Source organism: Lethenteron reissneri, chromosome 25 (genome assembly GCF_015708825.2).
Source record: "Lethenteron reissneri isolate LAM-NWPU_2019-01 chromosome 25, ASM1570882v1, whole genome shotgun sequence".
NCBI lineage: Eukaryota > Metazoa > Chordata > Hyperoartia > Petromyzontiformes > Petromyzontidae > Lethenteron > Lethenteron reissneri.
The window spans coordinates 14,999,630-15,011,673 of NC_083803.1; the positions used below are offsets into that span (position 1 = coordinate 14,999,630).

At 44.7% G+C, this 12,044-nt stretch overlaps 1 protein-coding gene across 3 annotated transcripts in view; it reads left to right on the forward strand.

Moving 5' to 3' along the window:
* KIZ (kizuna centrosomal protein) overlaps positions 1-10,360 on the forward strand; it is a 31,838-nt gene extending 21,478 nt beyond the window's left edge. For 2 of the 3 annotated variants that reach the window (XM_061559468.1, XM_061559470.1), the window contains 2 exons: positions 46-86; positions 870-6,172. In XM_061559468.1, coding sequence (XP_061415452.1) covers positions 46-86; positions 870-973 — 145 coding nt within the window. In that variant the 3' untranslated portion in view covers positions 974-6,172. Of the gene's footprint in view, positions 1-45; positions 87-869; positions 6,173-8,238 lie in introns of those variants that run through there. The other variant, XM_061559469.1, reaches the window with a different exon arrangement.
* Positions 10,361-12,044: the final 1,684 nt, after the last annotated feature.

Sequence of the window (12,044 nt, forward strand, 5' to 3'; positions counted from 1 at the left end):
TTATTTTCAAGGTCCTATTTAATTTCTTTTTTTTCTTTACCAAAGGGAATCGCAGACCACTACAGCCTCAGGATTTAATAAGAAAGGTATGTACGGGAACAAAGCAGCTTGATGATATTGCTAAAGCCCAGATAATGGGATTAACCATTTGGGTTAAACTGCAATTCACCTTATTTCTTAATCAAACTAGAAGTTCGAGTAAAACTTGTTTATTGCTCATTAATGAAACAATATGTAGACAATACTAAGGTAGAAGCTTTTAAACATGATACAGTCTGATGCGGTTTAATTCGATTGTTCACGGTCCTGTTTTTGCATTTAAAAAAAACATTAAACATATAAAATATTAAAAAGTGTACCTTTGAATTGCACGTCTTTGATTTACTCATTAAAGCAACGGTTTGAATTTGCAATGTGAGGTGCAATTTTACAAAGCATGTTACAATTCTGAAAGGCATCTCTCATTACTGTATACCTTTCACAAGGGAAATGCATTACATAAATCTTGCATCTCCAGATGGAAGGAGAGTAATTTTCTGCATGAAAGAATACTTGGGTGTTTGAATTTGTAATATGTGCAGGGTAAAAAAATATAAAAAATATCGGGGAGAATCATTTCAGTCCAGCCTCTGCTGTGGGCTGACTTGTAACCGAGTCTTTCAACAACCATGATTCGATTGCTTTGGGTCTTCGGCTTTCTCAATTTTGCACTTCTTTGAAGACCTGTTTGGCGCAAACGGTGAAAGGCAAACGGTTGTGGTATTTCTAATGCCGGCCTGTGCAATGTGTTTTTGAGTGCGATAATACTGCAGAGCTGCGAGCCGCGTGCGAGTTAATCTCCCTTCTCTTCCCCCGTCTCCGCGTGCCAGCATTCTGGGGCGATTCGGACGACAGTATCTCAGACGCTGATGTCATCCTGAGTCCACGTGGTCAAGAAGCAAGGGCAGATGACTTTGATGACTTTTACGATTAAAGGTTTTTAGCGAGGCTTGAACAATGAATGTGGATGCATTTAGATTTTGTTATGCTTTTTGGTGTGTGCTTTACATTATCCAGTGCTACTGTAATTGAGTTATGCATTTTCACAACAATGATTTACATTTGTATTGTTCTGTCTCTTCATTTTGCAAGGCTCTGTCGCCGTCTTATTTGTATCACCAGTTGTAAGGTTTACCTCCTTCAGTAAAATAGGTTATGTTTGTCGTGCTGTAGTAATAATAATGACCAAAAATTACAGCCCTTTGACAATCCATTCCTGGAGAAAGGCCTCCCCCTGATATCGTGTCATTGCCAGTTGTTTGATCATACTTGACCACATTGGACTGCAGTGTGGGCTGGTCAAGGTGGGTGTCAGGACCAGTTAAGATATCACTCTTCCAGTGCACTCAGCCATGGATGGACATCGAACTCGGGTCGCCAAGTTTGTATCCCAGCGAGGGAACTACTGGGCCACATGATCACACCACGTTCATTTAGTCCTCGCTATTTTCCTGCGAAAATGGGAATTGTCTTAGTGGCTGTGCCGGTGATTCCGTTAACATTGGGAAATAACCCGTGCCTGCATGCGGGTGTCACGAGTGAATGCATTTCCCGGCATGCACAGCCGACCCGGTGACTCGATCGTCAATTGAAAGCATCAAGCTGTAGTAATGAGTTTTTACCCTTTCAACTGGTACAAAACCTGACACCTTTATACAAGGCATCATGTTTGCAATAACCACAACACAAGCAGTCAAAATGCAAACAAAAAGAAACAACTCTGATGATGATATGCACTGTCCTTGAAGTTGATTGGTCCTCACCCGAGACAGCTTTTCTTAGAGCCTAGTCTCCATTGGTGTTAGAGCATCAAGCTGGTTCATTTTTTTTAAAGGCTTGGGTATCGGATTTGGCCACTGAATGCTGATTGGTTGTTGCCAGGCCACGCCCAGCCAGCTGGCGTCATCGTTGCAGATTGTGCAACGGAGAGGCTTAGCGCTGGACAGATGGGGCAGAGACTTAACCATTTCAAAAGGTTTTGATTTTAATTGCAATGATTTATGAAGTTTACCTTGCGTTATGGAAGAAACTTAAAAGTTTAAACTGTTTAAAATGTTGTTCCACCACTTTAAACATATTAAAATATCCAGGATAATAATGTTTAATATTAAAGATGTGTAAGTTTATTTGGCCTTTTTGATAATGGCCTACGTTGTTTTATAGCAATGTAATATTAGTAAGATACTTAACTCATGACCACAATGGAATACATGAAATGTTTCCAAACATGAAAAAATTCATAATAGAGGTGTTTGGGTTAGTTTTCGTAAGTATAAATGTTAAACCCGCCACCACCCGACAGCCAATTAGTAATGTTTGTCACGTACACAAAATATGGCAATTCTTTACTGGTTCAGCAGACCGGTGTGTTGGAGCGTAAACCACAACATTTACCCTCCAACACACCAGTAACGAATTGGCATGTTTTGTATACATGACAAACCTTACTAATTGGCTGTGACGGGTTTATATTTGCTCGATCTGACTCAAAAATCTCTTATGGATAATATTAATGGCAAAATCCTACGACGTTTATTTGCAAGGCTGTAAATTGGTCTAGAAAAGTTTTCACGCTTGAAATCCTTGACTTATGTTGCAATTTACTTTATAATTTTAATAAATGCGCACCCCAATAGTCGTGCTGTTTGGAAGGGTACTGACTGCATATCAAAGATAATTATTTAAACATGTAATGCACAGCAGGTGACACAATGAATCTGTAATGTTCCAAATAGCACTGCAGCTGGTTTGAATCTTAAGACTGTGCATGTGTAGTGAGTTCAACTGAGTCGCAGACGTACTCTTGGAGGCAACACATTTATTAACACCAACACACAGGGTAACTGCCCCTTAACAGAATAGCAACCTCTGGTGGTGACCACCAGGCTAACCACGCTAATCACACCGTTACTAGCTACAACGGACCGGACCACAGCTTGGGTCCCGGTCCACGTGTTGGAGACTCGGAGAACGTAGACGAAGGTTTCTTCAGGATGAACAACAGCGCCTGTCCCTCTGGGGAACCCGGCTTATATCCTCTGCGGCGTGGCCGGCTCTGCCCTTGGCCACGCCCACCTTCCAGAATCCTCGAGCAGGATCTCGACCCTGACACGTGACCACCCCTAGCCCCCACTTGGGGCCCCTGTGTAGACTTAACCGGTCACGTGTCCTCTGGGGTCAACCAGAGTGCCACGGCTTTTAGTAACCCCATTTCCATGGCCGGCACTCCCACACCCCATCCTGTAGGGGCCGGCACTGCACGCCGAGCGTGGTGTCATCCAGCGCTATCGATCAGCGCACGCCTTGCCACTCTAGGGCCGGCACCACACAGTGACATCCCGCGATGTCACTACACATGTAAAGGACTGAAATTTTTCATGTCTTTGTGCCACAAACTGACCTTGCCTAACACATTTTATAAAAAAAAATATATCCAATGGATTGGTTGGAATGGTATTGTCTTGGAAGTCAATACTCTCTTAATGGTGTTAGTGAAATAGATTTTAGAGCCAATGTTGGATATTAAAAAAAGATGACGTCTTAGTGTAAAATCATTTTGTATTCTGCTGCAGCCATATATTGCTTTTCAAACCTTGGATTCCTGGTATATAATGGCTTATTTATTTTGCCATGAAAATGAAAGTTTTTGTCCTTTATACATGATCGGTGGGCTGGTTGTCCTGTTGGCATTTATAAATCAAGACGGTGGAAAAAAAGGCCTATCCAAGCCGACTGCATTCTGTCAGAGGAGCATAATACAGATTGTGATGGCAGGCATGCTGAGTGTCTTTATAATCAACGGCAAAAGGAAACGGTGGAGAAGCTTTTACATGCAAGCGATGAACCCATTTTGAAAGAAGAAAAAAAACATATCCCCAGGCTCCTTCAATCAAAAGGAGTGCAAATTATAGTTGACAATATTCATATATCCTCGAAATAAATTCACAGAGTGAACGAGAAGTGACATCGTAGGGGAGAATTTGAAGCTTTGGCCCAGCGGATAATTGAGCACGTCTGAGGGACTCGGGCAAGTTAATTTAGAGCCCAAGTAAATGGGGCAGATTCTCATATCGCGGAGGGAAATGGAATTCATTGGCGGCGAGCTATCGAGGCGTGTGCAATGTGAGACTAATTTCGCTTCCTTCACCGACTGCGTGTGCGAGCGAGCCTCATTTCTTTCTCCAATCTCGGGTTTGTGGCAAAATAAAATAAAATAGTAATAATAAAAAAAAGCCTGTGATGCGCCTGGAGTTTGCAAACAGCAATTCCTCAAGTTTGTTGCCTGTCGGACTTTTAATCAGATCTCCCCGGGAGTATTTTTTTTGTGCGTACGCTTTTACCCCTGAACATGTTTGAACATTCTTTGGGTCTTTCGGTAAAGTCACGTAGATAGAAAAATAATAAATAGTATGGTGGACTGTTCAATGAATTTTTTTTCTTCCAGAAAAAGCTAGTTTACGTATATTGCCGGGCAGAGTGGTGGCGCAGTGGTTAGGCACCGGGATGTAAACGTTGCAACCCGAGTTTGCTTACCAAGCGTGGCTAGCATCGCTGGCAAGTGACAAATCAGTCTGGGACGCCCCACCAGTTCGTCATACTGATCAGTGTGGTGAAGTATGGTCAAGCAGCTTTCAAGACTAAATCAGAGTGAGAAGCCCTTCACCGTGCAGTCGGTTGACAAAGGGCTGTAATTTTAATAATGCACGTTATGTCCCTATTTTAATTAATATAACTTGTCGCTGGGAAATGCAGAACAGGTCTACTGTATGTTTTATAATTTACAATGTATACTTTAGGACTCTTTATATAAAAACGTGTCTTTCCCAAAACACGTGAAGCCTACGTTTGCATTCTTTGCAGCTAAGATTGAAAACATGCGTTTTTTACAGTCCATCCATCCGTCTATCCGTAAAGCCGGGGGGCGGGGGGGGCATGATAACTATACTCTTAGGTTTTTCGGTAAAGTCACGTAGGTAAAAAATTTAAATTAAAAAAAGTAAAATAAAACAAATCAAAAAAATCACGACGTTTCACAGCTGTCGTGGCTGTGACGGTTCCACCTGAAGACGGAGGCTTGTGTTGCTTCCGAAACGTCGTGAATTTTTTAATTTGTTTTATTTTACTTTTTTTTATTTAAAATTTTTACCTATGTGACTTTACCGAAAAAACCTAAGAGTATGAATCCTTGCAGTCACGAAAGCTTCAAATCTGGCATGATAACTGTTTGTAAAAATGATCCAATACCAATGGAAGTTTAAAGTTCTGTTGCTATTCGAATTGATCACAGACTTGCCCAAGATGTAAAGACACAAACTGGTGGTAAATGGACCCTCCGTGGCATCGCAATCCTGCCTGCCAAGACACGCTTTCCCGGGCAGGACCGCTATGCAAACGGCGTGGTAGCATCACGGCCTATAGACGACGCATGGCAGATGTTCCACCGTTATCCATTGCCAATTAAATTCCTCAACATAATCATTCTGTATGCATGATCGTTCCTGTTACATTGCACACGCTGCCAGTTTGATATTCACTTAAAATTGTGTTGCTACAAAACGCCAATTTCTTTGGCACCTGGCCAGATGTGTGGCTTGTTGAAGACTCGCACGCCTCCATATCGCTGTTTAGGTGATGGTCTGAAGTTGTTGATACTACAGACTACGTGATCGTGGTACCTTCCTGTGCTGCATCGACACATTTAGGAATGAATGGAAACATTGAGGAAGAAGGGTAAAGACTCGTTCCTGCGAAATTGCTTCTCCACAAAGGCGAGGTTTTTGTGATGCCCGTTCGCGTCATCAAATTGTAATTTCTGTTGTCGCTTCAAAGTGGCACACCGAAATGTTGCTTCTAACGTGGAGCACAATACGAGAACACGTTTATTACTCCAGAGTATGTAAAACACTGAAAATGTCGCTGTGCTGAACAATAGAATTACGTATCGGATTATATTCCCTTTTAGAAATGTTCCCTTATCATATATCTGACATGTCACTCGACGTCTTTGAGGTCACGGACCGCGACCCATTAGTCTGCACGTGAAGAATGCGATATTCAGAAACGCAAAATGAATGCGTTTTTGTTTCGATTTAAAGCTTTCGTGACTGCAGGGATTCATCTTCTTGGTTCTTTCGGTAAAGTCACGTAGAAGGGAAATAATAAAAATAAAACATAATAAAATACAATTCTCACGACGTATCGGCCACAACGCAAGCAGCCGTCCTCATGTGAAGAACAGGTTTGTCGGGAAGACAGCGTCGGGAAGACAGCGTCTGAAAGACAGGTCTGTCGGAAAGACAGCGTCATTCAGACGCTGTCTTTCCGACAGACCTGTTCTTCACCTGAGGACGTCTGCTTGCGTTGTGGCAGAAACGTCGTGAGAATTGTATTTTATTATGTTTTATACTTATATTATTTTATTATTACCCTTCTACGTGACTTTACTGAAAGAACCAAGAAGATGAATGCGTTTTTGTTTCGTTCTCTTCGTGGCTCCAATATACAGCTGGCCACTTTTACCGCGTGTCCATCAAAGAATGCGTTTGTACGGCGCCTTATTTGAAGGGCTAATGAGAAACTAATCACATCGAGCATCAACATGCCAATTAAAGAGCCTCGTGTCAACACGGTTAACCTTGAAGGGACCCTTGGCAATGTCAGAGGGAGAGAAAATGTATATATATCTTGAATCATCACAGCTGTGCTTCGTTGATTAAAGTGGCGTCAAACAGCCCAAACTCGTGAATGGCAAGCGTGCTCCGTTGGAAAATGTTACCGCACGAGCGATGTGTTTTTGTTGAGTTTGTATACTTAAAAAACAAGTAGTAATTGCTCAACTCTACACCGCTGCGTGTCATTTTTTTGCTGCTGTACTGAATGCAATCATTTAGAGCGGTTCGTGATCTTACATCCCTGTTCACCCACACGGTTTACCCCGTATTCTTGTACAGGAGAATTGAGTTTTCAGGTCCATACGACGTACAGCCGTTTCAATACGGGCAAAAATATATTTTTGTCTATTTGTGTTGTGTTTCACCCTTGTGATATGACTCTGTAGGATGAACGTTGAGATGTATAAGGGCACGGGGTGACCAATAAGGTCTGAATTGGTCTGTAATAAGGTAGGGCGCTGATTAGGGGTCTCGTAAGGGGTGGGGTGTGTGGCTACGGGAACCCGGGAAGAAAAAAAAACATTGTTTCACAGAGATGAAATTGAACAATTACGAAGGCATGCTCATTGGTAATATGAGCTCTCCGCAGTGACCAGCAATGCAGTTGTCTTTCTCAGACGCCATTTGGAAGGACCTTGATGGCACATTAGCCCCGAGAAGAATGCTCAGCCAAAAGCAAGGCCCCTAATAATAATAAGCGCCAATAATTGACACTCGGCTCGCTCTCCATCTTGAAGAGAGCGAAGCTCTCCAACGCAAACCGACTTTTGCAAGCCGCAACCACGAGGCGTGGAGATGCGGGTGGGGGAAGAATTGCTTTGGCGAGGCTCAATGTCACTTCTGCATTGCTTACAGCATGCGCAAATGTGGCAGCAGGCTTGGGATTTGTCCACACACACACACGCGCACACACCGCGCACACAAAAAGCGTTCTGGGACGTCCCAGGGGCAGATGGAACAAAGATAGGATTGTGTGCCTCACAAACGGTGGGGGATTTTGCCGGCGCCCGCGATAATAATAATAGTAGGCGCTCGGATAGCCACGCCGCTTCGCGCGCGACTGTTTCATTTCGTGTGCACGATCCGGCGCTGCGTGATTAGGACATTGGCAGAGCGAACGGACGTGTCGCGTCCCATGTGTGCCCACGGGATCAGGCAGCCTGTTTGGGCCCGAGGTGATGATACAGGAGATTATCTCTTCGACTTTCAAGCCAAGCCTCTTTTTTTTCCCTGCAGCCCCCCAGTTAAAGCCATAATGCGGCTCACAGCCCTGCAGCACTTTGCAATTGAACGCAATGTGCGGTTTCCATTTGTTCATTTCTTATCACCATCTTGACGCTGTAGTTTAGCCGCCATGCAATTCTTTGTGTTAATGTGAATTCCGAGCATGGGTTGTTTTTTTTTGCTGTTTCTGCTCCGGCTGTCGCTGGTACCTTTGACGTATTCAATAAATTAGATTAATTATTGCATCTATCTGTGCGCAACTTTAAGCGATATTCCCTTGTATGTGTGTGTGTGTTTACTCCAGGTACTCGCACATGCCAAACACGCATTGGCCACACATCCAAATGCAAGCGAACCATCCTGGATGCAACAACAAAAACGAGATTCGGTGATGCTTTCTCTCGGCAAATACAAGAAAATAATTGTCGCAGGGACACAGATGTTTGTTTATCTAGGGCAATTACGTAAGACGGATTTAAATCATAATGATGGAAGAAAGAGGGGGATAGAAGCAGGAAGGAAATTAAATTTTAGAATGAAAGGCAACATACCAATGCGTCTCCAAAAGGCAGTTCTGAATCAATGCACGTTGCCTGCCGTGGCATACGTCCGTAAACACAGCCACTGACAAAGCATTTGGAACAAAAAAAGCTGAAAAGGACACACACAAGAGTGGCGAGTTACATGCTTGGAATTACATCGAGAGACAGTGGAGCGCATGGATCATTGGGGGAGGGGGGATTAGACAAGTTATAGACATCGCATTGACGTAAGTGGACTTGGAGATGGGGTTTGGGTTATGGTAATGGACGACGGGTGAGAATGGTGACAATGGCAGCCAAAAAGCGAGAACGCGGTCAAGAGGATGAGAGCAGAGACGGAGCGGCGAGGTCAGATCGTGCAGGCGTAGAGATAGATTGTGACCTATTGTGTGTATGCTGAACTTCCTTCGCATCCTACGTAGCAGTCAACTGCGCTATTCGGAGGTGAGAGATGGTGATGGCATGGGGGAGGCCATCCGGCGGTTGACACACCATGGCTGATGATGTTTTTTTGGGTAAGTAAAGAACGTTGTCACTGTTATAGCCATCATATGGAATGCCAAATGCACGTGAAAAGTATGGCAGTTGCAGTCCACGGGCGAATTTTATTTTTTACTTAAAGGCAAATGACTGCCTTCATTAATAATAGCATTTTATATTTTCAAGTGCACTTTTAGACGAGCAGAATTCAATGGCGCTATGATACAATGCATCTCTTCACAAATAAGTGCTGGGGTGCTCGAAATGGAATGCGACAGTGCAATTAGACACACGTAACCTGTACATTGCTCCGACGTTATATTGCATTTTGTATAATGGAAAACAGTTTATATCAAGGGCTACTTAACATGCACACAAAAGTAATGTGCTTATTCTATTGCAAAATCGGACGCGTCACAAAATGAATCCCATGGCCTTGATGACAATAGCATTATGTCGCGCGTACGAGGCAATCAGAATCTCAGCGCAAGCTCATTTGTGGTGCCTGTACCTCAATCCTTTCAGGGTGGAGCGGTGTCACCGGTGTGAGCGCTGCCTTGTCAATCGAAGTGTCGTCAGTTTGATTCCTGGGCCATCGCTCGCGTCAATGTGCGGCGATATCCGAACCACTCCTCGGTGGGGCCCCTGCGCCAACCCTTCACCGATTCGTGGTGCATTAGAGAGCCCAGAGTGGTGAAGTATAGTCATAAAATAACCCCATGACTGCTGGCATGGGACGGAGAGGCCTGTAGCAGTGGATCGCCAAATTCGTTAGATATTTTTTCATTAAAAGCCATCTCTTAAAGTAGTTTTCTTGGCGTCTAAACCGACCTCTGTTTTCTCTCCGTAAATGACCTTTGACCTTCCAGGCGCATGGTGTCCAGCGGATAGTGTTTAAACCGGTGCACTCTGTTGGGTACCATCAGCAGAGTTACGCGTGTAAAACAACTATAGCAGGTTTAATATGTAAGCTTTCGCGATCAATATCATCCATAATACAGGTATTTTTGGAGGTCAGATCGCGTAAATATTTTTTTGGGTTAAATTGCATAACAATTTACGCGATCTAAACCAAAAAAAACCCCTATATTATGGAAGTATAGCTGGGTTACCAGATGTGATTGGCAACAGCATTTCATCTATCACGACGACGGGCTCGTGAACGAAACGAGTACTTCTTGACCACCACTTGTTCAAACACTCGTCTCCTTCTTTCGCATGGATGAATAACACCAGCAGATGAAAGATGCGATTTTCTATTTGTTATACAAATTCAATTGTCTGTTGAGAAGCGGAGTGGATCTCGTCCACTCCTCCTTTAAATGAGAGAACACAGCAAGGTTGCCGATGGCTTCTTGCTTGAAGGATCTTTGCGAGGACATCTGTTTTCGGCCCTCGACATTTATATGGCATCGACGAACCAATGGGGGGGGGGGGGGGGGGGGGTTGGGGCATGGGTCGGCTCGTATGGACCTGAGGAAGACCTTTGTTTGTCAGGCTTAATTGTTTCTGCTGTAACCCAGGGGTTGACTGGCGATGCTACGGCTCCCTTGGCGTCATTTGTTATGAACTTCGTTGTAAACCTCGTTCCCGTAGCCGGGTGGGCCGCGAGAAGGCTGACATCATCCACCACGATTTAAAAAAATGGCCTGTGCGACTCGTTTCGTGGATACGACTGCGTAGGTGTTTTCGCAGCCGTGCTGTGCATCTCTTCCCGTGTGTGTGTTTAGGGTTGTTAGCGGTGTCAAGATCGGCCTCTGTGGAGGAGGCTCGTGAAGGACGCTACTGGGCAGTTGGAGGCAGTCACCCTCTAACAACAACGCAGGGCGGAGGAGCGACGCTCACAACAACGAGCGGAGCGCCGGGTGGCTAAAGCACAGCAAGTTGGCACAGTAGGGGGCACAGGTGGTGCATCAGCCAGTCATCTCGGTCATCTCAGTCAGTCGACCCGTGGCACCTGGGTCTGCCCCGTGACCTCCTGCCAGCGGGCGTTCGACACTTCACGTGGCCTCAAAGGTGCACATGGCCTGGCACAAGCGTCGTGGTGACGTCACCGCCACTTAGTGGCGAATGGCGGTTGTTGTTGTTGTTAGGGTTGTGCAACGCGTGTTGTTCGGCACCACGTTATAGTGGCACGGTGACATCATCATGCCGAACACTACGCGGTACAATCCGTGAGCTTTACGTTATTGGCACAACCGCACGCGATCATATTTTGTCCGTCGACAGCACCTCCAATGCGCTGGAGAAGGAGAACCATTGATACGATGGTCCCAGCGGCTACGCTTGGCCACCGAGAAACAGATGCGGCCGACGCACCGGCTCGGGCTTATGCTTTGTTGTGGCGCCTGTGACGACAAACAAACAAACAAAAACCCACGGTCACTTTCAATCGCTTTGTTCCCACGTCGCTCACAATTGCGTGCGACGCACGCGGTCGCGGCGCGAGGTCCTTAATGAGCAAAGGATGCAAACGCCGAGGAGCCAAAGTTTTAACCAAGCGCCCCCCCCCCCCCCAGATGCAAGACAAGATCTCATCTTACGTAGATCCATATAGTCCAAGGCGTTGTAACGATACTCATGGAATTGTACGTGAGATGATAGTGGTGACAATAAAGGGTGCGGTTGTTGTTAAAAGTGTCGGTGGTGTCGTTATGGTGGCAGTTAGGAGGACAAGTGGAAGTGGTTAAGGAGGGGTTGGGGTAGTGATTGGGGTGCAGGAACATCACATCAGATTTCGAACAAAAGATAAAATAAAAGATAGATTCATTCTACGAACACTATTAAACACGTTTAGTTGACGTTAGTTTATTACCGACATTTTTTCACACAAACTGTGCCATACTCTTTGGTTCTTTCGGTAAAGTCACGTGGGTAGAAAAATAATAGATCACCACGTTTCGATCGCAACACAAGCAATCGTCATCAGGAGGGACAACCACAGCAAGAAAAAAACTGCTGAACTACTTTAGCAGTGATTTTTCTTTTACCTACGTGACTTTACCGAAAGAACCAATGAGTATGGATTCCTGCAGTAACGAAAGCTTCAAATTAAGATACAACTGTGTCAGTTCAGTAATGTTTATTG